The 24,609-nt window shown below is 39.8% G+C and overlaps 1 protein-coding gene across 7 annotated transcripts in view; it reads left to right on the top strand.

The window, feature by feature from the left end:
• The first annotated feature begins 1,473 nt into the window (after positions 1 to 1,473).
• Positions 1,474 to 24,609, top strand: part of BCAS3 (BCAS3 microtubule associated cell migration factor) — a 588,999-nt gene continuing 565,863 nt past the window's right edge. For 6 of the 7 annotated variants that reach the window (XM_040640930.1, XM_040640931.1, XM_040640928.1 and 3 more), the window contains exons 1-5: positions 1,474 to 1,589; positions 2,972 to 3,059; positions 5,601 to 5,655; positions 11,005 to 11,080; positions 21,109 to 21,174. In XM_040640930.1, the coding sequence (XP_040496864.1) occupies positions 2,989 to 3,059; positions 5,601 to 5,655; positions 11,005 to 11,080; positions 21,109 to 21,174 (268 nt within the window). In that variant the 5' untranslated portion in view covers positions 1,474 to 1,589; positions 2,972 to 2,988. The remainder of the gene's footprint in view (positions 1,590 to 2,971; positions 3,060 to 5,600; positions 5,656 to 11,004; positions 11,081 to 21,108; positions 21,175 to 24,609) is intronic. The other variant, XM_040640927.1, reaches the window with a different exon arrangement.

The following is a 24,609-nucleotide window of genomic DNA, read 5'->3' as shown; positions in this document are numbered from 1 at the left end:
GTGATCCCATTTGTGATTATTACTTATTGGTTTCCTCTGGATTTCCTCTTTATTCCTGCTCTGGGTCTGGACAACATGAAAACAGTAATTACTTAATTAAAATAAGTCTGAATTTTGAAACACCTGTTGTGTTCAGGGCTAAGTGTTAAAAGGTATTCAACAATGTGAAAACTTTATTCTTCTAACGCCTAGGAAGAAGTTAACTTTCTAGTTGGGGAAAATGAGATACGCACAAGAGAAACTCCAAAAGATTCCAAATACAACAAAGAAGTAAGAGTGATAGCAAGCAATAAGAGCAGAAGGAATTTAGAATGTTGGAAAGATTCTTCAGTTAGTGGGTTTAATGTAGGAAGCAAATCTTAGAAGGTTGACGGTTCTCGGAATTTGTGTGTAGTGGAAGATAAATGTTCAGAATCTTTTATTAGCCAATGTTCAAACATTAGCCTGATAAAGAGCAGTCTGGGTGTGCTATTTGTTGGCACCGATAGAGCGTCAAGAGCAAATCCATGGTTTCTTGGCTATATCTACAGCTATATTTATATCTGTGTCTGTATCTATCATCTATCTCTCTAGCACCCGATTAACTGCATATATCCGTTGAGATAGTTTCTCTACTAATCTTTTCCATCCTCCATTGTGCGTAAAACCTCCTTAAAATTTTTACTGCTGTCAGCCAGTTTGTTACAACCTCATGCCTATTAAAAAGCTATATCTTCATGGGACTGCCATATTACTTTTAATAGTACTTATGAAGTGCTTAAGACTGTGCTGAGCGTTTGTTCAATAAATCAATAAATGATACCATGTTTATAAAAGAAATGTAACTGACTCCAAAACAAGAGCGAAATCGCCATCTCTTCCACAGGGGAGATGGAAACAGGTAAGGAAGGAGTCAGGCGGGCTCCACAAACCTCGCTCAAATTGACACGATCACCGGCCGCGCCCCTCATTTACATCAATACCTCCCGGGCTCTAGGGCAGCCCACCACACAAGCCAGCCTAGGCTCCCGGAAGATAAACACATCGAAAAGGGCGGGGCAGAAGGCGGGATCGGGATGGGTGAGTGGCCAGCAGAAAGTGATTGGCAGCTGCCATGTCCACGTGCTTTGAGCTTCGAACTAGCTGTCGCGAGAATTCGATGTAAACAGACCGGTCTCCCGACCTCCGACTCCCAGCCCGCGACGCTCAGCTGAAGTGCAAAGTAGTCTGCGGCATGATTCTTTTTGACAAAGCCACGTAGGTGTACTGTCTGCAAAGAAAAACAGATGTGTTCGTAACTCTCTCTACCTGCCTGCGTTCGCAACCGAACCTGACCCCTCGGCTTCACCCGAACTTACATACTGTTTTGTTTCCCCTGGAGCCCCAGCGGATTGGATAAATTCAGGAGGCGGGTCCGCCTCTTTCCTACTTGCTGGTTGGCGAAGCTGACCTCCAGGGGCGGTGCCCGGCCTTATCCAGTTTCCTTCTGGGATTGGCTAGAAAAGTAGTTCCGCTGAGGCGTGGTAGGAAGTGGTAGCCGTCAATCACAAAGGGAGACTCCAAACAGTGAGCCTTGAGCTGGAGAACAGCGTTTACCGGCGGGGCGGCCGGTGAGAGGGCTGGTGGGGCTCTGGCTTTGGGGAGGCTGGGAGAGGACGAGGGGCAAGCAGCGTGAGGGGAGAGGGCTTGGCTGGCAGGGATTCGACGAGGGAGAGGTAGCGAGTTTGGAGGGGGAGGGGAGAAAGGGCAAGGGGCCAGAGGGCGGCCGGGGGCAGCGGTGGCTCCGCGTTGGAGGTTAAGTGGGTAGAGCTGTGTTAGTGTCTTTCAGGAGAGTGGGGCCTGAGGGGCTGGCGAGGGTCGTCCTCGGGAGACAGGGCCCTTAAAGGATATTTCTTGGGAGGCTGTGTTTCGGGAAATAAAGGGTGGAATGGAAATGAGAGGGCTGAGGGGCTGGTGGTGAAGATACCTACTGAGGAAGGGGTACCTGGGCTAGGTGGGGCAATGGGTGTTTTTGTAGTAGCAGATGAGACTCATCAGTATGGGAATTTTCAAATAAGGTGATAGAATACTCCCTACTTAGAAGTGATGGTTTTAGGGGCTTTCAAGATTAGTTCCAGGCTGTGGACTTTCCTGAGCCCTGAAAGAGATCGTTAATATTGCTGTCAGTCCTCTTTTAGCCTTAACCAAGTACACTCCACGCTCTTAAAACCTCCCAAGTGATTCAGATGCTAATTGGACATTCAAGGATCAGGATTCAGTGATGTGACAGAAAAGGATAAGGCTTCTAATGTCATATACGTTTTTATTACTTATTTAGGCTGTGGTGTTTAGGTTACAATAGCAGGGGGTTGACAAATACGATTTAAAAACTCTTGTTAGATTATGACCATGCAGTCCTTTTTTTTTGGTAGCTATAATCGACATAGAACATTATATTAGTTTAGGTGTACAACATAATGTTTTGATATTTGTACATATTGTGAAATGGTCACTATACATGGTTACAGTATGCAGTCTTGCTCATAGTTTCCCAACAGTCTTAGTTGGAAGGTATTAATTATTTCACTGTTCCATTAGGTCTCGAAATACTGTGCCACGTGTTTTTTCACTATTTCAGGATTTTAGTACATTCTTTAATTTTGGCTCACAGAGATAGCACATTTGTTTTTATTAAGAGATCTTGTGCTGGACTCTCCATCCCTTACCTTTCTAGCTTATGTTAACAGTAGGTCAGAGGGTCCAGAAAGAGTTTTAACTAGTTCTGTGGTTCTGAGGCCTAGTCCAAATAAAAAAATTTCATGATAATTAGAAAACTTCTTTATCTACTTCCTCCCCTAACCTCCCTCGTTTCTCATGTAATGGGAATTGCTGGGAAGGTTTCCTACATTTTAGGCATTTTCCATAGGGATCTCTAGTGAGCAAACATAAACCCTTACCCTGATTCACAACAATAATGATCCATTTTTTTTCTATCTCTTTGTGCTGGAAACAGGCTTAACGAATGAAGCTATGGCTACAGATTCTCCCAGAAGACCCAGTCGTTGTACTGGTGGAGTTGTGGTTCGCCCCCAGGCTGTTACGTAAGCGAATTTCAGATAATCCTAAAAGTTAAAGGAAATTTGCTCAGAATAGTGACTAACATTCAGGTTTCCTTTCTGAACATTGACTACTTTTGTAATATCTGTTTAATTTTGGCTTCACAGGATGATAAATATTGCCAACACCAAATAAAAGGAATAATTGGAGGATCAAGTTAATGTATTCATATTTATAGGGTACCTCAAAAGCACTGTGCTAAATCCTGAGGCGTAATGTTTTTTCAAACTCCAGGTTCAAAAATTGGTGGCTCATTAGATCAATTCAGTGGATAAGGACCATTATTTAAAAAATGAAATAACATATTATAGAAAATATAGTTGGGAATATTCTTTTGTGACACACACTGTTCATACGTATGTATATGTTGACCAGATCCTGATGTAAAATATATCTCTTATCTAGGTTTCAGTCAGAAGGTTTCTAAGTCAGTGTCATAAAAAGTACATTCTGTATTTTAATTTGCCAAAGCCTATTTATACTTAATAGGAGTATATGATCTAATGTGGTTTTAAGTTATGTGTACTTGAAATAACTGTAATCAATAAAAAAGGTGCCAGCAAACCATGAGAATTGGGAGGGAATATTTTAGTGGGAGTATTTAGTGGGGATATTCTAGTATTTTAGATCCTAAAGGGTTTTATTAAGAAGCTAACATAATGTACTTTAAAGGCTGAGTAGTTTGGACAATTAGAATCAAAAGTACATTTTCGACAAAGGAAATAGGGTGAGCCGATGTGGATAAGGCAAGCTATGTTCATAAATGAAATATAGGGAAGTTGACCTATATAAAGTAGGTTAGGGTGAACAGTGAAGATTCTTCAGTATCTGGATAAGGAGGTGAAACTTGTTTTCTACCTTCTAAAATGTTCATAAGGGAATTGTAGCATTTTATATTATTCCCTTGGGCAGTTTAGCATGTTACATAAAGATTGCCCTCTCAGACTAAGAAAAATATATGTATAATAGAGTATTTTGCTATATAATACTTCCTTTTTTTTTCCTCCTGCATTTCCTTGGGCCATATTTCTTTGCTAACTATGGACCATGGCAACAAATTAAGCATGTTATTAGCTATGAATTAGGTACTCTTTCAGTCTTCATTTTACAGGTGAGAAAACCAAAGCAGGGAGAAATTAGGTAAATTGTCCTTGGGAATAGCTTAGAAGGGGAACCTGGATCAAACCCAGGCTGTTTGTCCCCAGAGTCTGTGCACTTAGGCAGTATTCTGTGTTGCCTCACCATGTAGTATTCAACTTATATTGCTTTTTGTTATTCAATACATAATTTTAGTGTTTTTAAAAAATCTTTTATTTATTTGTATTCTTTTAACAAATAATGCTTGAGCATCTGCTCCATGCCTGAAGTACTGGCTTGTAGATTCTGGAGATAGAAGGTAAATATGAGAGTTGGAGTCCTTTGTGTAGTAGAGTTTACATTCTAGGGGGGGAAACAGTGAATAAGTAAAGTGATTACAGGCTTTGATTAGTACGCAGTGTGCTATGATAGAGAATGACAGTGGGGAGTCTGACTTCAGGCTGTCAGGGAAGGCCTCTCTGATGAGGTGACACTTAAGCTGGAGAAATGAAAGGGACGGAAGAGTATGGGTAGGAATCCAGGCAGAAAAAAAGCTGGTGTAAAGTCTTGACTCAAAGAGCTTGGTGTATTCTAGGAATGGAAGTTGCAGATGATGGAAGCAGAGTAAGGAGAGTGGGTGAAAAATGAGGTGGGAGAGGCAGGCCTAATCAAATTGTTGTGTGTGTGTGTTTTGTTTTTTTCAGCCTAATCAGTTTTTGTAGCTATCTAAGGCATATTGCTTTTTTATAGGATTTAGGATAACTCATATGAGTTTCTTCAAATGTAATTTTTCACATGAAATGAAATGAATTTGATTTGGTATTTTGAAGAATTTTTTTCCCACGTGCTGATATCTATATACTTCCCATTTAAAATATCTTAGTGACCTTAACAGTATCATTTTTCTTCACTTTCATGCATTTTAATATTTTCCCATGTCTTGTCTGTGACAAACATTCTGTGAGGACTTCTTAATATCGCCTAATGCCTGCGCCTGCAGCAAAATGCAGATTGATTTTGCTATATACAGGTGAGGGACTAGGTACATTACCAATTTAAAGAGAAGGTCACTAAGTACTGAGTCATCAGCCTTAGTTTTTGTTGCTCCGACTGGGGAATTCTTTTGCTTTGACTCAAGAGGAAGGTCCTGCCTTAGCCTTGTGTCATCACTCCTTCAAATACAAGTTAGGATATCTATGTCAAATTCAGAGAGCATGACTTTTAAGAAGAGATGATATGTAAAAAGATTAATATCTCATTTGCATTTCATTTAATAACATATACAAAGAAACTAGAAAGCAGGATAGCAGAATTATCAGTTGATGAGTGTTAGTCTTTTTTCTTTTTTTTAATATTAGGAGTAACTTTCTTAAGGCTTGTAGAAAGAGCTTTAACATGTTTTGTTTTAAGCTGCCAGGATAAATTTTATGCATTTCACCCTTTTTCAGGGAGCAGTCCTACATGGAAAGTGTTGTGACTTTTCTACAGGATGTTGTTCCGCAGGTAAGTGTGTTGTTTCAGAAATAGTAGGTTTTACCATTGGCCAGGAAAGTTCGGAAATGTTCTTTCTCCTAAACTTGCCACTAGTATCATCAACTTCAGAAAAACTTCTGATGTTTTAGCATCCTGAGCATTGGTAGGGTCGAACTATACTTGTTAGTATTACATGTGCCTTAGTTTTGGGCTGATAGTGGCACAATTCTTATTCCTCAAGACTTGCTCTCCTAAGAGGAATCAAAGTGAGATGTTAGTTGAGAGATGGGACTTGGGACTCCCTAGTTGGGTCCTATTTCCAGAATCTTTCTCTTGTCCTAGTTAAATGTTGCCTCTCTGAAGTGATCAAAGCAAAGTATATACTTTGCATGTCCTTAAATAGATATTTTATTACCTAAATACTACACTGAGCACAAGTCTACATGTCTTTCATGGTGAGCAGTATTTTTATGCCAAGTAGGGTATGCCTTGTTACTCTAACTTCTAACAGAGTTCTCTCTATGTAAATATAAGAATAAAGAATGAGAGCAACCCTCCTGGGATCGTATCTAGTGCACTGTTGCCCAGATTTAACCTAAGCATCACTTGGCACATGTGTTAAAAATAATAATTTCCAAGCCCCGTCCCAGAGAGTTTGACTCGTGGAATTGAGGTGGCATCCAGTAACTTGTGTCTGTAGTGAGAACCTCCAGTGATTCTTGTGAAACAGTGGCCGTGGGAAGCTCTCTGTCCAGTGGAACGACTGAAGGGAAAGGTATTTTCTCCTTGTGGTGATGTCAGTGTTTCCTGACTGCCAGGCTATCTGTAACCACGCTGTTCAAAAAGGGAATTCATAGGTCCAGTGTCCCAGCTTTATGACAGCATCCTAGAAAAGTCTAAAATCCAGATTTCAGTTCTATTATGTAAGTTGTATTTATCAAGTAAGGGAAAGTATCAGGGAATGCTGGTACTCCGTTATCACGTTCAGATAACTTTAATGGAAATAGGTCACAGTGAAAAGGTCTGTGGGGCATGTAAGGAATAATAAATGCTTTCCTTTTTTGAGGAACTTGGTTACTAAGGGAAGTCAAATTGCTGAAACAAGCAGAGCTTATAGCAGCATTTCAGTAACTGTTATACATGATAGTACAGACTGAAAATGTAATTGCTAAGGGAATGCATAGCAAAGGAAGAGTGAAAGAGTCAAGTTCCAAAGGACATTGGAAATAGCAGTTGAAATGAAGGGAAAGGTTGGGTATGGGGTGTTGGAGGGAACTGGCTAGCTGGGTATGGCAGGCAGCAGAGCTGCTGTGGCTGTCGAGCATCTTGGACTCTGCACGGAGTGGCGATTCTCGAGAGCAGCCCGCGGCTGAAATCCAACCTGGTCTCTCCACACTGCCCTTTCTCTCAAGTCCTGAGCCCTGGCATGAGGCTGGTTCCAAGGAAGGGGCATTTAAAAATTTTTGTAATCTGCCTGCCCCTAGAGCGCCTCTTTATCACATTTTTACAAAGGCACCTTTTGTGTTAGTGCAAACCGTGCGTAGCAAGCAGTTTTTATTGGCTGGAGGAGAGAGGCTGTGGTCAGAGGCTTTGAGGGAATAGTTAGGGAGTTTGCTAGAGAAACAAGAATACCAGATTGACTAATATTTTTTTTTTAAAGATTTTATTTATTTATTCGACAGAGATAGAGACAGCCAGCGAGAGAGGGAACACAAGCAGGGGGAGTGGGAGAGGAAGAAGCAGGCTCATAGTGGAAGAGCCTGATGTGGGGCTCTATCCCACAATGCCAGGATCACGCCCTGAGCCGAAGGCAGACGCTTAACTGCTGTGCCACCCAGGCGCCCCCAGATTGACTAATAAATTGAAAATAGGGGGCTGTTAAAATTGATGGGGTAAAAATGCTGGAAGGTAGAAGATTAATTTAGTCGTTAAAGCATTATACATTAGGGAGGGGATAATGTATGCGATTGATTATGAAGATTGGATCAGAGGAACAGCTATGGAAATAAAGTTGTAGTCATGGATCTAAGAATTAGAATATTCACTCAAGAAATTTGTGCTCTGCTGGTCATTATTCTGTTTACTCTGGAAAGAAAGCAAAAATTCAGGCAGACATTTACTTGAGCACCCACTCTGGGTCGGGCACCGTGTGAAGTTGAAGGGATATTTGGTGCCTTTGCTTAAGGCTTCATGGTCTTGTGCAGCAGTTAGCAAACTTTCTGTGAAGATAAGCATTGCAGTTCTTATAAGATCTGTTGCAACTGTTTGGCACTGCTTTTTATGTAAAGGAAAAGGCATGGCTGTATTAAAATAAAATAAAACTTTATTTATAAACACAGTTGGTGGGCCAGATTTGGTGACCTATGGCCCCTTTCTTTCCACCTTTAATCCAGAGTCCTCCAGTGGTACTTTGCAGTCAGCCATTTGGAAAATTCTATTTTTTGCTGATGTGATGTTCTATTGCCTATTCTGGAAACCGTCAAATTCCTGGAGCCTAGAAATTATCCTCTGGCTTTCCAAATACCCACAAAAGGGAGAGAATGTGTTGTTAGACTGGTGTCTGCTTCTTTAGCTCTTCCAGATAGAGTGAATTCCCATTGTGTTTAACAGATGATACTGATGGCTATAGATGCCTTTAGCTGTGCTTTTTGATCTAATAATTTTACTTAGGAAAATCTATTAAAAAATAATTCAGCAAAGAAGAAAGGTAAAGCTCAGAACTTTTCATTTCAGTGTATGTGTGTGAAAATTCTGCATTTTCAGTGTAAAAAATTATAACCAGCCCAAATGTCAATAGCAGTCAAGCAAATTATGGTATGTGACCCTTACAGAATTAATTGCTGTAACTAGAAATTATACTTTTTGACACAAGGGAGGTTATTTTCTCGACATTATATATATACATATATATATACATATATGTATATATACACACACACACACAACATATAAATACAGCATATCGACAGTGATTATAACTGCGTCTTTTAAAGTTCAACAATAAGAAAATAAAGCTCAACACTAACTCTGTGCTTATGAATGTGTGTATGTGTTAGAAACCGGGTAAGGAATAAAAGGAGAAATAAATAAATCCTGTCAATAATGGGGTGAAAGTTTTGATTCTGAGTGAGAGGGCTAAAGTTGTTGGATCTTGGTAGGAGAAGGAGGGCTAATAATCGGTGCTGGAAGGTGGGGGAAACCTTTGGTGTAGTAGTACACTGACCTCTATTAAGATACCAAGTGGCGGCTGGATGGGCGCTGGGTGAGTATGTGCCTCACTGAGAATAAAATACCCACACGTGCCTTCTCTGTGCAAACCTTCAGGAAGGCACACAAGCAGCACTCAGATGCCTCAGGCAGCCTCACAGAATTTTCTCAAGAAGGCTTAGTAGAGAACACCATGTCCGCTAAGGAGAGAGAAAAACTTGAAGACATAGCAAAAGCATTCGAGGCTTGTTTTGAAAGTCTTATTTTCCCCCGAAGGGGAAAGAAAAGAAGTTGAAGAATCCCAGTATAGTGAAAGCCCTTGTTCAACTTTGTTTTGCTCAGCATACCACTCAGAAATCAAAGGAGAGCATCCTGCAGATGTTGCAGAGGAATTGGGAGAATGTTGAATGATGCTGCAGGTGATTAGCAGCCTTATAATCTGCTATACTGAAGGAAATTTTGAAAAATGTTACTGCTTTACCAGATTAAAGGAGAGCGTGATGTGGGGGAAAAAAAGAAGTTGTCTTAAATGCACTGTGCTATTCTAGATTGGATGCTGGAACAGAAGAAGGACATTAGTGGAAAAACTGATGAAATCCAAATAAAGTCTGAGGCTTAATTAATAGTAATGCATCAGTGTCAGTGTCATAGTTTTGACAAGTGTACCATGGCAAGGTCGGATTTGGTTAGATAGTTAACATTAGGGGAAACTGGCTGAGGGGTATATCAGAACTCTGTACTACATTTAATAATCTAAAATTATTCCAAACTATAAAGTTTATTTTTTATTTATTTTTAAAAAGATTTTATTTATTTGAGAGAGAGAGAAATCTCGAGTGAGAGCCCGCACACAAGTGGGGCGATGGAGGGAATGGAGGGGGAAGGGGCAGAGGGAGAAGCATACTTCCCGTTGAGCAGGGAGCCTGAGGCAGGGCTCCATCCCAGGACCCTGAGATTATGACATGAGCTGAAGGCAGAGGCTTAGCTGACTGAGCCATCCAGGTATCCCTAAAGTCTATTTATTTATTTATTTATTTTTAAAAAAGATTTTATTTATTTATTTGAGAGGGAGGGTAAGAGCACGAGCAGGGGGGTGGGGCAGAGGGAGAGGGAGAAGCAGACTCCCCAATGAGCAGGAAGCGGGGACCCTGAGATCATGACCTGAGCCGAAGGCAGACACTTAACTGACTGAGCCACCCAGGTGCCCTCCTAAAGTTTATTTTTAAAAAAAGTTTTCAAGGATGAAAAGAGCGAGCCCAAAGAAGAGGAAGGAAGTGAGGATGAGGTGGTCGAAGATAAAGTTGACGAATTAGTTGGCTCTAGGGTAGGCTTTCCTCTTCTCCAAAGGAATTGACTGCTCTATACACAGCTCACTTATTTTTTTTTAAAAAGACAATGAAATTGTAAGGATTTATAAGATAATTTCTGTTGTGTGGTAAATCTGTTGAAGTAATTCTTTTAGTAGTATTTTCATGTTGAGCTTTATTTTCTTATTGTTGAACTTTAAAAGACGCAGTTACAATCATTGTTAATCAGTGTTAATCACAAGTTAATACTTTGTATGATACAGTACAGGGGCTGTAAATTGGCATGGAAATTTAAAACAGGTTACGTATAACACAAATTGTGTGCAGGATGATAGTTTTTGTGCGCTTTTGGTATACTGAAAAAGTAATACTGTACTTTTTTTTTTTCACCCCCAACTCTGGCCCTTGCCTTCCACCTGGAACTGAAGGCAAGCCGGAAGTAATACTTCTGAAAATTCTAGGTAGTGTGTAATTACCTGATCGTAAACACCTGGGACTAAATAGCTACATGTAGTAGTTTTGTTTATTTCTGAAGCCTTCTTGTTTGTTGGCTAATATAGGGGATGATTTAGTTTTTTGAGTGCCTTTGCATTATACTGATGCTTCCTATTAGACTTTGATCATTGTATTTTAGGTTTCTGCAATTCTTTAATAGGTTAAATTCCTTTAACCAAGATTATCAGACTCCTGGAGAATTTTCTTTAGGAGTAAAAATTTTACACAATGTGTTGGTTCCCGAGATGTAGGATTGGTGGAATTGGAGAGGGATAGGGTTGGCTTTATTTAAGTTCCTTTTCGTCTTGAACATCAGTAATACTAGAGCTATAAAACATTTTTTATTGAAACATTTCTGTTTACTTTGTAGGCTTACAGTGGAACACCTCTAACAGAAGAAAAGGAGAAAATAGTCTGGGTCAGATTTGAAAATGCAGATTTAAATGGTATGGTTTTAACTTTTTTGGGACATATAAATTAAATGTTTGTTTGACATTGACCTGATTCCAAAACGAGAACTCTTACTTTAGTCAGATTACTTTTTCTTACAGTAACTTTTTTGTTTTCAAAATAAATTCATTTTTAATTTAAGAAGTAATGTAATCACACTGTAGAAACTTCATTAGAACTGATATTGTATTGTACAAGTCTGAAAGTAACTGTAACATATAGTGCCTAGCCTTAAACTTTAGGACATGATTTCTTAGAAATTATTAAATCAAGTTTGATCAGATGTATGGGATTTATAACTGCACGGTTATCGTTACTGTTGAACATTTTAGACTTTAGAATTAATTTTTCCTGAACAGAATTTATGTCTGATTGGCCCTTTTGTTCTCAGATACATTCCTACATTCCATTTCATTGCTCCTTCCTGCTCCATTTTGTAAGGTGGCTGTCCTTCGTGTGTTTCCCACGATACCATGTCTGTTGTCTTCTGCTGAGTTTGGGAGGCGCTGATGAGAAATTGAACAAGAGGATGGAAAAAAGGGAAGAGTACTCTTCCCTCTGCTCTCTCTGTTAGTGGCTGCATTTCCTCTGTGATTCAGGCTTCTTCTAGGTAGCTCCACTGGTGGTCCAGCTTCTGCCAGGTGACCCAGCACCCTGCACTCCTGTGTTTCTCTAGCCTGGGGTAGTCGTAGCTTCCTGCGGCTGCTAATGCAATAGGTAGCTTCACAGTTCCTTTTTTGGTCTCTCAGCTAGTCCATCATCCGTGTAACCATTTGTCTTCATTAAATTCCCAGTTATGAGCACATGGAGATGGTTTCGTTTCCTACCTGGATTTTGACTGATCGCATACTCTTGAGTCTTCATCTCCTCTAAGAGTTTAAAAATGTGATGCTATATATTTAAATATATATATATGTATTTATTTATTTTAAAGTTACTGTCCAGGAGGGAGAGGCTAAGTTGCACTTCTGCAAATTGGCCTCTTTTGAATTCTGGATTCTTTATTAGCAGTTCATTCGAACAATGACCACTTGTGAGGCCCTTTTTGTGGGAGATAAAATATTCATTTGTATGGGTGATTATTTATGACGTAAACTTTTCCTACTGTGTTTCTCTTTGAAAGCTTATAGTTTGAATTTTTTTTCTTTTTATGACTGTTAAATTGTCCTGTTTACTAGTGTATTTTTCTTCCTTTTTTCCTTTTCCTTCTTAAGTTTTTATTTAAGTTCTAGTTAGTTGACATATAGGGTAATATTGGTTTCACGAGTAGAATTTAGTGATTCATCACTTACATATAACACCCAGTGCTCGTCACAAGTGCCCTTCTTAATAGCCATCACCCAGTTAGCCCTTTCCCTCCCACTTCCCTCCATCAACGCTTGGTTTGTTCTTTGTAGTTAAGAGTCTCGGGGCGCCTGGGTGGCGCAGTCATTAAGCGTCTGCCTTCCGCTCAGGGCGTGATCCTGGCGTTATGGGATCGAGCCCCACATCAGGCTCCTCTGCTATGAGCCTGGTTCTTCCTCTCCCACTCCCCCTGTTTGTGTTCCCTCTCACGCTGGCTGTCTCTATCTCTGTCAAATAAATAAAATAAAATCTTAAAAAAAAAAAAAGAAGGTCATTATCCCTTTAAAAAAAAGAGAGTCTCGTATGCTTTGCCTCCCTTTTTCCCCCTCCGCCTTTGTTCATGTTTTGTTTCTCAAATTCCACATATGAGTGAAATCATATGGTATTTGTCTTTCCCTGACTGCTTTATTTCACTTAGTATAATACACTCTAGCTCTATCCACATTGTTGCAAATGGCAAGATTTCATTCCTTTTGATGGCTGGATAATACTCCAGTGTCCCTGTGAGAGTGTGTGTGTGTGTGTGTGTGTGTGCGCGTGTGCATGTGTGTACACACCACATCATTTTACCCATTCATCAGTTGATGGATGTTTGGGCTCTTTCCATAATTTGGCTGTTGATAGTGCTGCTTTACACAACATGGTGCAAGTGCCCTTTCAGATCAGTATTTTTGTATCCTTTGGGTAAATACCTAGTAGTGCAATTGTTCGGTTGTAGGGTGGTTCTATTTTTAACTTTTTGAGGAACCTTCATACTATTTTGCAGAGTGGCTGCACCAGTTTGCATTCCTACCAACAGTGTAAGAGGTTCCCCTTTCTCCACATCCTCACCAACATCTGTTGTTTCCTGTGTTGTTAATTTTAGCTATTCTGACAGGTGTGAGGTAGTATCTCATTGTGGTTTTGATCTGTATTTCCCTAATGGTGAGTGTTGCTGAACATCTTTTCATGTATCTGTTGGCCATCTGTATGTCTTCTTTGGAAAAAATGTCTGTTCATGTCTTCTGCCCATTTCTTCACTGGATTATTTGTTTTTTTGGGTGTTGAGTTTGATAAATTCTTTACAGATTTTGGATATTAGCCCTTTATCAGATATGTCATTTGCAAATATCTTCTCCCATTCAGTAGGTTGCCTTTTAGTTTGTTGATTGTTTCCTTTGCTGTGTGGAAGCTTTTTATCTTGAAGTCCCAATAGTTCATTTTTGCTTTTGTTTCCCTTGCCTCCGGAGACAAGTCTAGTAAGAAGTTGCTATAGCTGAGATCAGAGAGGTTACTGACTGTTTTTTCCTCTAGTATTTTGATGATTTCCTGTTTCACATTTAGGTCTTTCAACCATTTTGAATTTATTTTTGTGTATGGTGTAAAAAAATGGTCCAGTTTCATTCTTCTGCATGTGGCTCTCCAGTTTTCCCAACACCATTTGTTGAAGAGACTCTTTTTTCCATTGGGTATTTCTTTCTTGCTTTGTTAAAGATTAGTTGACCATATAGTGTGGGTCCATTTCTCGGTTTTCTATTCTGTTCCATTGATCTATGTCTGTTTTTGTGCCAGTACTATGTTGCCTTGATGACTGCAGCTTTAGTAGTAGTCCTTGAAGTCCGGGACTGTGATGCCTCCAGCTTTTCTTTTCAAGATTGCTTTGGCTATTTGGGGTCTTTTCTGGTTCCATACAAATTTTAGGATTATGATAGCTCTCTGAAAAATGCTGTTGGTATTTTGATAGGGATTGCCTTTAATGTGTAGATTGCTTTGGATAGTATAGACTTTTAAACAGTATTTGTTCTTCCAATCCATGAGCATGAAATGTCTTTCCATTTCCTTGTGTCATCTTCAATGTCTTTCTTAAGTGTTTTATGGTTTTCAGAGTACAGATCTTTTACCTCTTTGGTTAGGTTTATTCCTAGGTATCTTATGGGTTTTGGTGCCATTGTAAATAGGATTGATTCCTTGATTTCTCTTTCTGCTGCTTTGTTATTGGTGTATAGAAATGCACCTGGGTGGCTCAGTCGTTTAAGCGTTTGCCTTCAGCTCAGGTCATGATCCCAGGGTCCTGGGATTGAGTCCTGTGTTGGGCTTCCTGCTCAGAAGGGAGTCTGCTTCTTCCTTTCTCTCTCTCTCTGCCCCTCTGCTCATTCTCTCTCTCTCAATAAAAAAATAAATAAATAAATAAAATCTTTAAAAAAAAAAAGAAATGCAACAAATTTCTGTATGTCGATTTTGTATCCTGCGACTTTGCTGAATTTGTGTATCAGTTCTAGCAATTTTTTAGTGGAGTCTTTCGGGTTTTCTATGTAGGGTATCATGTCATCTGTCCCATCAGAAATTTGACTTCTTCCTTGCCAATTTAGATGTCTTTTATTTCTTTTTGTTGTCTGATTGCTGAGGCTAGGACTTCCAGTATTATGATAAGTAACAGTGGTGAGAGTGCACATCCCTGTCTTGTTCCTGACTATAGAGGAAAAGTCTCAGTTTTTCCCTATTGAGGATGATATTAGCTCTGGGTCTTTTGTATATGACCTTTGTGATGTTGAGTTATGTTCTATCTATCCCTACTTTGAGAATGGATTTCATCAAGAATGGATGCAGTATTTTGTCAAATGCTTTTTCTGCATCTATTGAGAGGATCATATAGTTCTTATCCTTTCTTTCATTAATGTGGTGTATCACATTTGTTGATTTGCAAATATTGAACCACCGATGCAGCCCAGGAGTAAATCCCACTTGATTGTGGTGAATAATTCTTTTAATGTACTGTTGGATCCTATTGGCTAGTATCTTGGTGAGAGTTGGCATCCATGTCCATCAGAGATATTGGTCTGTAATTCTCCTTTTTTGTGGGGTCTTGGAATGGTTTGGGATCAAGGTAATGCTGACCTTGTAGAAAGAGTTTGGAAGTTTTCCTTCTATTTTTTTGAACAGTTTGAAAAGAATAGGTATTAACACTTCTTTAAATGTTCGGTAGAATTCCCCTGGGAAGCCATCTGGCCCTGGACTTTTGTTTGTTGGGAGATTTTTGATTGCTGTTTCAGTTTCTTTGCTGGTTATGGGTCTATTCAAATTTTCTATTTCTTCCTGTTTCAGTTTTTTTTTTTTTTTTTTTTTTAAAGATTTTATTTATTTATGTGACAGAGAGACAGCCAGCGAGAGAGGGAACACAGCAGGGGAGTGGGAGAGGAAGAAGCAGGCTCCCGGAGGGGCCTGATGTGGGACTCGATCCCGGAACGCCGGGATCACGCCCTGAGTCGAAGGCAGACGCTTTAACGACTGCGCTACCCAGGCGCCCCCTCCTGTTTCAGTTTTGGTAGTTTATATGTTTCTAGGAATTTATCCATTTCTTTCAGATTGCCCGATTTGTTGGTATATAATTTTTCATAATATTCTGTTACAATTATTTGTATTTCTGTGGTGTTGGTTGTGATCGCTCCTCTTTCATTCATGATTTTATTGATCTGGGTCCTTTCTCTTTTCTTTTTGATAAGTCTGGCTAGGGGTTTATCAGTTTTATTATCTTTGAAAGAACTAGCTCCTTGTTTCATTGATCTGTTGTACTGTTTTTTGTTTGTTTGTTTGTATATCATTTATTTCTTTTCCAGTCTGTATTATTTCCCTTCTTTTGATGGCTTTAGGCTTTATTTGCTGTTCCTTTTCTAGGTCCTTTAGGTGTAAGTTTAGGTTCTGTATTTGAGACTTTTCTTGCTTCTTGAATTAGGCCTGTATTGCTATGTACTTCCCTCTTATGACTGCTTTTGCTGCATCCCAAAGCTTTTGGACTCTCATGTTTTCACTTTCATTTGCTCCCGTGTATTTTTTTTTTTTTTAAATTTCTTCTTTAACTTCCTGGTTAACCCGTTCATTCTGTAGTAGGATGTTCTTTAACCTCCATGTATTTGTGGTCTTTCCACATTTTTACTTGTGGTTGACTTCAAGTTTCATAGTGTTGTGGTCTGAAAATATGCATGGTATGACCTCAGCTTTTTTGTACTTATTGAGGCGTGGTTTGTGACCCATTATGTGTTCTATTCTGGAGAATGTTTCATATGCACTTGAAGAGAATGTGTATTTTGTTGTTTTAGGATGAAATGTTCTAAATATATTTGTTAAGTCCATCTCGCCCAGTGTGTCATTCAAAGCCATTGTTGCCTTGTTGATTTTCTGCTTAGGTGATCTCTCTGTCCATTGTTGTAATTTGGGTGTTAAATTCCCCTCCTATTATTGTATTATTATCAAGGAGTTTCTTTATGTTTGTTATTAATTGATTTATGTATTTGGTTGCTTCCAAGTTGGGGGGGCATAAGTATTTACAACTGTTAGGTCTTCTTGTTGGATAGACCCCTTCATTATGGTATAGTGTCCTTCTTCATCTCTCGTTACAATCTTTGGTTTAAAATCTAGTTTGTTTGATATAAATCTGGCTAATCTGGCTTTCTTTTGATGTCCATTAGCGTGGTAAACGGTTCTCCAGCCCCTCATTTTGTTTTTCTAAGTAGGCTCCTCACTCAGCATGGGGTTCGAAATCACAACCCCCAGATCAGGAGCTGCATGTTTCACCAACTAAGCCAGGCAGGCGCCCCACAACTCCCTCCCCACCCCACCTCTGCCTTGCTTTCAATCTGCAGGTGTCTTTAGGTCTAAAATGAGTCTCTTGGAGGCAGCATATAGTTAAGTCTTATTTTTTTATCCATTCTGATAGCCTGTGTCTTTTGATTGGAGCATTTAGTCCATTTACATTCAGAGTGATTATTGATAGATATGAATTTTGGTGCCATTGTATTGCCTGTAAAGTCAGTATTTCTGGAGATTTTCTTTGTTCCTTTCTAGTCTTTGTTGCTTTTGTTCTTTCTTTCCCACTCAAAGAGGCCCCTTTAATATTTCCTGAAGGGCTAGTTTAGTAGTCATGAGCTCCTTTAGCTTTTGTTTGTCCGGAAAACTCTTTATCTCTCCCTCTATTCTGAATGACAGCCATGCCGGATCAAGTATTCTTGGCCGCATATTTTTCCCATTCAGCATGTTGAACATATCATGCCACTCTCTTCTGGCCTGCTAAGTTTCTGTGGACAAATCTGCTACTAACCTTACGTGTCTGCCCTTGTAGGTTAAGGATTTCTTTTCCCTTGCTGCTTTCAGAATTCTTTCCTTATCTCTTTACTTTGCATATTTTGCTGTGCTATGTCTTGGTGTTGGCCTGCTTGTAGATTTTGATGGGAGTTCTCTGTGCCTCCTGGATTTGGAAATCTGTTTCCTTCTCCAGATTAGGGAAGTTTTTGTCTACAATTTGCACAAATAAACCTTCTACCCCTTTTCTGCTCTCTTCTTCTGGGACTCCTATGATATGAATGTTACTATGCTTTAGGGAGTTGCTGAGTTCCCTAAGTCTGCATTCGTGATCCAATATTTTTCTTTCCCTCTTCTTTTCAGTTTATTTTTTTTCCATACTTATATCATCTGTATCACTTACTAGTTCATTTGCTTTTTCTATCCTTGTGGTCATTACATTCAGTCAGTTTTGTATCTTGGTTATAGCATTTTTTATTTTGGCCTGTCTAGTTTTTAGGTCTTTTATCTCTATGGTAAAGGACTCCCTGGTGTCTTCTGTGCTTTTCTCAAGCCTGGCTAGTATCCTTATGATTGCTGTTTTAAATTCTGATTCAGGCATATTACTTGCATCTGTTTTGATTAAATCCCTGGCTGTGATCTCTTCTTGTTCTTTCTTTTGGAATGAATTCCTCTGTCTTGGCATTTTGTCTAGGTCTCTCTCTTCTCTGTGTTAGGAAGGCGTGTTATGTTTCCTGCTCCTGAGAATAATGGCTATATTAAGAGGTCCAATACTCTCCTGGGCCTGGTGCTTCAGGAAGTGTTTCTGGTGTGCTCTGCTGTTGTATTTGGCTGCTCTTCCTCTCATGTCAGTTCTCTGCAGAGTTTCTCCTTGCTTGCAGTTCGGAATGTTTGGACCTTGTCCACTATATGGCGAGTTTTAACTAAGTGTGTCTTGGTCTGCTTGTTAAAAGAGGCTAGATCCTATTTTCCCTAGAGTCGAAGCTTTGCAGTACTCTATTGTCAGTAGACTTGGTGTGTTTGGGGCATTTGTGCTGGTCTTCTGGTGGAGGGGCCTGCTGCTGCTCTGACTCTCAGGCACACTTGTCCTAGTAAAGAAGCACCTGCACAGTGCAGGGGTCAGGGCTTGGTGTAAGTGGTTCAGGCCTCCACTGTGGGCACTGTGCTGCTCACTGAAGTCCATCCCTGCTGAGGGACAGGGGTAAAAATGGCATCAGTTGACTCTCTCGTCCTTGGGGAGGGGAGTTTACACTTGCTTCTATTCAGGAATTCCTCACAGAAGTGTGAACAATATCTCTTCTTGTGTCCCCAGCTTCCGTCAGATCCCTGCCTTCATCCTATGTGTGTCTGAGCCATCTGCTCACCTGGTGGTGCAGTGCTTCTGTGTTTTATCTCAGGCCCACTGGCTGGGTTTCAGAACGCCAGATTTTAGGGACCTGGTATGGCACAGACCCATGCTGATCCTCTGGGTGTGGGTCTCGCCCGCTGTGTCTAGTGCTGGTTTGTCCCAGAAGGGCAGTTGCGTGAACGTGCAGAGGCTTGGAGTTTATGGTAAAGTGTAGCCAAAAGCTGGCATCCAGGTTACCTGCCCTCAGCAGCTGCTTCTGCTCCTCCTATGCTAGTGAACGGGGCAGGTCTGTGGCACCCACTGGCTCTTTTGTCCCCACGAGGCAGTGCCACCTCTCCCAGATGCACTCCAAGAAGGGGAACTGCTTCTCCCAGTGTGACCCAGGGAATCCTCAGACCATGCTGTCCGCTCCCGAGCCTCTGCCTTCTCCATAGGAGCACCTCTGTGCCCTCCAGGCTCCACCTGGTGATGGTGCAGACTTCTAAAACTTAAGACTTTGAGCTCCACTGCTTGTAAAAACTCAAAATAATCAGCCCCTCTTATTTCCCTGTCAGTGGTTTCGGGGAGGTGTTTTTCTTGTGCAATGCCCTGAGCTCTGTTCTCTTTCTCTCTCTCTGTTTCTCTCTCTTTGTTTCTCTCTCACCTTTCTCCCTGATCAGGGCTCCCTCCTCTCTGCAGTACTGGTGATTCTTTTCTCCCCCAAATCATGTCTCTGCACCTTCTACTTTCCATGACGTGGCCTTTTTTCTCCCTCTAGTTGTGCAGTTTGTTCTCTCAGTCCTCAGATCTATTTCCTGGGTATTCAGAATGATTTGATATTTATCTAGCTGTGTTCAAGGGATGAGGCAAGTATAGGGTCCTCCTACTTTCCTTTTCCCTCTTTATTAATAACTAGGTTACTATTCATCTTTTGTTTTCGATCATCTTTTCCTCTTGAATTCAGACTCTTCTTTCTCTTCTGGAAGTGTATTTTTGCTTTGTGCATGTCAGAAAGTATTAGAGAACTTTTTTTTTTTTAAGATTTTATTTTTAAGTAATCTCTACAACCAATGTGGGGCTGGAACCCACAACCCTGAGATCAAGAGTTGTATGCTCCAATGACTGAGTCAGCCGGGTGCCCCATTAGAGAACTTTCTTGATTTTTTTTTTTTTTAAAAGATTTTATTTATTTATTTGACAGAGAGAGAGACAGCCAGAGAGAGAGGGAACACAAGCAGGGGGAGTGGGAGAGGAAGAAGCAGGCTCCCAGTGGAGGTGCCTGATGTGGGGCTCGATCCCATAACGCCAGGATCACGCCCTGAGCCAAAGGCAGACACTCAACGACTGAGCCACCCAGGCGCCCCGAGAACTTTCTTGATTTAATAACAAAGTAAATGTGGTCGTGGTTTTGGAAATACTAGTGCAGATAGTAACAAAAGCTTGTTGTACAACATATGCAAAATGTTAAAAATAATATTTAAGGGCCTAGGTTTATGTCAGCAGCAAAAAAAAAAAAGATTTTAATATTACAAAACTGACATTTAGAAAATTTAAGCAAAATAATCTTTACTTAGGCATGATTTTGTGTGTGTGTGTGTGTGTGTATTTTAACAACAAATAAAAATTGTTGGTGTAATATTCCATAAAGCCTTTGCTTTATTGAAGTAAAAGGCATCTGGAAATGTAGATGGATCCTGCTTGAAAATTATTTTATCTATGTGTGCTATTGAACTTACAGTGGTTGTTTTAAACATAGTATTCCATATCCCAATTGATTTATTAAACTTTTAAATATATACATTTTCCTCTTTAATACTCACATGTTTTTTGGCCTCTCCTTTTTATATCATATTGATACTGTATGAAATTTTGTCCCAGCTTTTTAATGGATGTACTTTTTATTGTCTCTGGCCCTAGGAGTTTGTGTGTCTACTTGTTAGGTTTTAAGGCAGTAGTAAAGATTACCAAGATATTTGACCCCCCTTACTTACTCAGTCTCTTGCAGCATTTCTTGAATTTGTCTATTTGTGTTTTCTTTCTTTCTCTCTCTCTCTTTCTTTCTTTCTTTCTTTCTTTCGAGAGAGATTGATCATGAGCGGGGATGGGGAAAGGGGGAGGGGAAGGGAGAAAGAGAATCTCAAGCTGACTCTACACTGAGCTCAGAGCCTGACACAGGGCTTGATCTCATGACCCTGAGATCATGATCTGAGCCAAAACCAAGAGTTAGATGCTTAACCAGTGGCGCCACCCAGATGCCCCTATTTGTGTTCGTTCTTCAAGAATTTTTTTTTTTTTTTTTAGGTCTTTGTGCAGCAAACCTGAGATGTTTACAATTGAAAGGAAATTTGGCTGTGGAAAAGAAAAAAAGTAGGGTTTATTGGCTGCAATTCCAGCATCTCACTGAAAAAGGCTAACAAGGGCTAACTTTTCCCTCGCATTGGAGTTTCTCGATCAGCCAGTCTGCCCTTTCTTGGTACCTGGTGCACCTGGGGTGCAATTCCTTGTTTATGGCCTTTTGTTTTTCATGATACCCTAGGGGAGATAGTGGAGGGGATTCTTCTGGTCTTAGCCATGCTAAGCAGCTTGCAGAATTCTTTGTAGAACAGTTATGGGTACCTGGAGATGGTATTAGGTATTTATTTAGGCTTCTCTTTGCCAGACCTGGAGTTTTTCTGGCAGAACAATTTAGAAGTTTATTAGCTGGCTACAGTCTTAAGTTATTTTATATTATTAATGAAACTATTGGCTATTAATTAATTTAAAAGTTGCAGTAATTGAATTGAAAACTCTGCTTCGGCGATTGCTTTCTCTTCCTTCCAACAGGCCTGGGGGCTCTTGTTTTTTTTGCTTGGAATGGTAGAGTGATACCAGTTGACTCCTTGCCTCCAGGCTGCAACCCATTTGATTATGGCTTATTGTAGTTGGGGGTTGACTAGGCAACGCCTAACAGGAGATAATGCTAAGGGACCTGGCTTATTGGGATTCTTCAGTCCTGAGTTCTCTTAGGTATCTCCATTCCTAATCATTGTACTGACTTTGGCTTCTTGTTAGGTGGAGACTCCTGCTTTTGAAACTCATTTGTGAGTGGTATGAAGTCCCTTTGTGTCACTGACACTGTTGTCTTTCTGCTTCCAGGCAGTCTGACTTATACCTAAACTTGTTTCTCTTGAGGCTACATACTGAAATAGGTTTAAGAAGTAGGCACAGCAGTTTAATATCCTGATGTTTCTGTCAGATTCCTTAAAGGTGAGTGTATAATTTGAGTCCCAGAACACATCATGTTAACCAGCTGGTTTGCCACAGTATAACAAGAACTGCCAACCTTCTAGTCTGTGAGGGGAAATTCTTACCACGCCCTGGCCCTTCCTGACTCGGTCAATTCTAATATAAAAGTACTAGTATAGTACCCTGTTACATATGTTATATTGTGTATTATATATATTATGCTGTAGTATAGTACTCACTATACTTAGGTATCCATTTTTATATTCAGCAGGCTTTTTTTTTTCAGTTGCAAGTGATTGGTTTAAGAGAATCAAGAAAAGTTTTTATTGTGATAAAATACACATAACATAGAATTTACCTTTTTAGCCATTTTTAAGTGTATAGTTTAGTAGTGTTAAGTACATTCACATTGTTAGGTGAACAATGTTTAGAACTCTTTTCATCTTGTAAAACTGAAACTCCATACCCATTGTACAATAGCTCCATATTCTCTCCTTCCCACTAGCCCTTGGTATCCACCATTGTACTTTCTGGCTCCATGAATTTGATTATTCAAGGTACTTTGTAAGTGGTGTCATACAGCATTTGTCTTTATGTGACTGGCTTATTTCACTTAGCATGTCAAGGTTCATCAGTGCTGTAGCATGTGTTGGAATTTCCTTTCAAGGCTGTGTAATATTCCATTGTATGTATATATCATATTTTATTTGTTCATCGATGGTCATTTGGGTTGCTTCCACCTTTTGGCTTTGTGAATACTATTAATATTCATATAAAAATATCTCTTTGAGTTTCTGTTTTCAATGCTTTCTGAGTATATATCCATAAGTGGAATCGTTAGCTCATATGTTTATTCTATTTTTAATTTTTTTGAGGAACCTCCATACTATTTTCCATGTGGGAATTATTTTTTTTAACCTTCTCATATCATATACCTGGAAAGGGTAGTGGCTTGAAACTTCTTGTCATTAACTTCTTGTCACTACTTCTTTCTGCATGTTTGCTTCTCTCCTTTGACTTCTCTAATGAGGTTGGAGCAGTGATTGCTCAAAGCTCTCTGATCATACCTATATGATTATGCTATATGATCAAGGAGGAAAAAGTATTCATTGGGTGTCCAGAAAGATTACCTTCCAGTTACTGAAATAGTTGCAGTGGCCAAGGATGTAGTACTAGAATTGGCTCAGCTCGTTATGTGCCTGTTCCTGTGCTCGATGAGGAGTAGGATCGGTTACTGGGAAAGGGGGCGGCACAGAGTAAGAAGTGTGTGAGGCATACAATTGTAAGGGCTGCTGCAAGCCTCTATTGCTGTAGCATGCTTGGGTCCACATGTCAGCCACACCCTGGACATTTCATGTAGATGTCTCACAAGTGCTTTAAACTCTTATTCCTTTTCCCATCTAACTATGTCCCCTCAAAAGCTATGCTTCAGCCCTACTTGGCTTTCAGGTCATGAATGGCACGGAACTTTTCATGCGTCAGGATCTTTGTACAGGGGGCCTTCTGGTTGAAATCTTCTTTCCTGCCTCAGTCCTCGTTCACCTATTAGCATCTACTAAAAATGACTTCCCAGTTTTTAGACTGAGTATTGGCAGTACATTGCTGCTATTAATACGCACATGGAATACAGAAGCATCTGGTTTGGGAGAAAAATCTAATTTCACCTTATACCTCGATTTTTTAGGTGAGCAGAAAACCCAGTGGGCCTCTGTCCCCCAATCGCAAAGATTTTTCTAAGGAGGGAGAGTATACTGAGTGGACAAAGTTTCAGAGGATGGGTGAATGAAAGGAGAACATTGTAGTTGACTAAAACCACAGAGAAATGCTACATGTCTCTGTAGGAAAGACTGTAAAGTCTATGTAAAGAAGATAAACAACAGTTATGGATAGAATAACCTGTGATGGTAGAATAGGGGATATGAAGAAAAGTCAAGAATAAGGATTACTTAAAGCTGTAACGGTTTTGAAGAATAACCTACAAGTTTTACAAAATTAGGAGTTTCATTCCAGAGTGATAAAGTCTGCTGTACCACCATCTAGAGAATGAAAAAGAATACAAGTGACTAAGCAGAATCTAAAATAAGAGAAAGGAGATTTTGTTCGTATTATGACCTCAGGGTTTTATACGTGGCATTTGAGCCCTTCTAAAAGTTACAACCTGTGGTCAAGATGGTAGCTGTAGTAGAAAGATGACTGGATTGAGTGTCAAGAATCCTGAGATTTCTTTTCAGCTTTGAGTACATTATGACTAACTTGTTCTTGTCAATGATAAAATGAAATTGGCCCCTGCTCTGCACATAAAACAGGATTGTTGTTTGTCAGATGAGCTGATCTGTACATCACAGCACATTGAAAACTATAAAAGACCGTGTAAATGTTAGGTATAAAGAGAATTATGCCCTTGGAAAATAAGTTTATAATTCTGAATTTTCCTGGCAATAGAATCATGTGCTATTAAGTTTATGCCAGTGAATTCCTGTCAAAAGAAATTCAGTATTAAATACTACTGATTATAAGCTGTGTTGAGCATTTTGATCTTTATATCTGAGCAACAAGAAGTCACTAATATAGAGGATG

This window comes from Ursus maritimus, unplaced genomic scaffold (genome assembly GCF_017311325.1).
Source record: "Ursus maritimus isolate PB19 unplaced genomic scaffold, ASM1731132v1 scaffold_24, whole genome shotgun sequence".
NCBI classification, from domain to species: Eukaryota; Metazoa; Chordata; class Mammalia; order Carnivora; family Ursidae; genus Ursus; species Ursus maritimus.
This window is presented reverse-complemented; position numbering and strand designations above follow the sequence as displayed.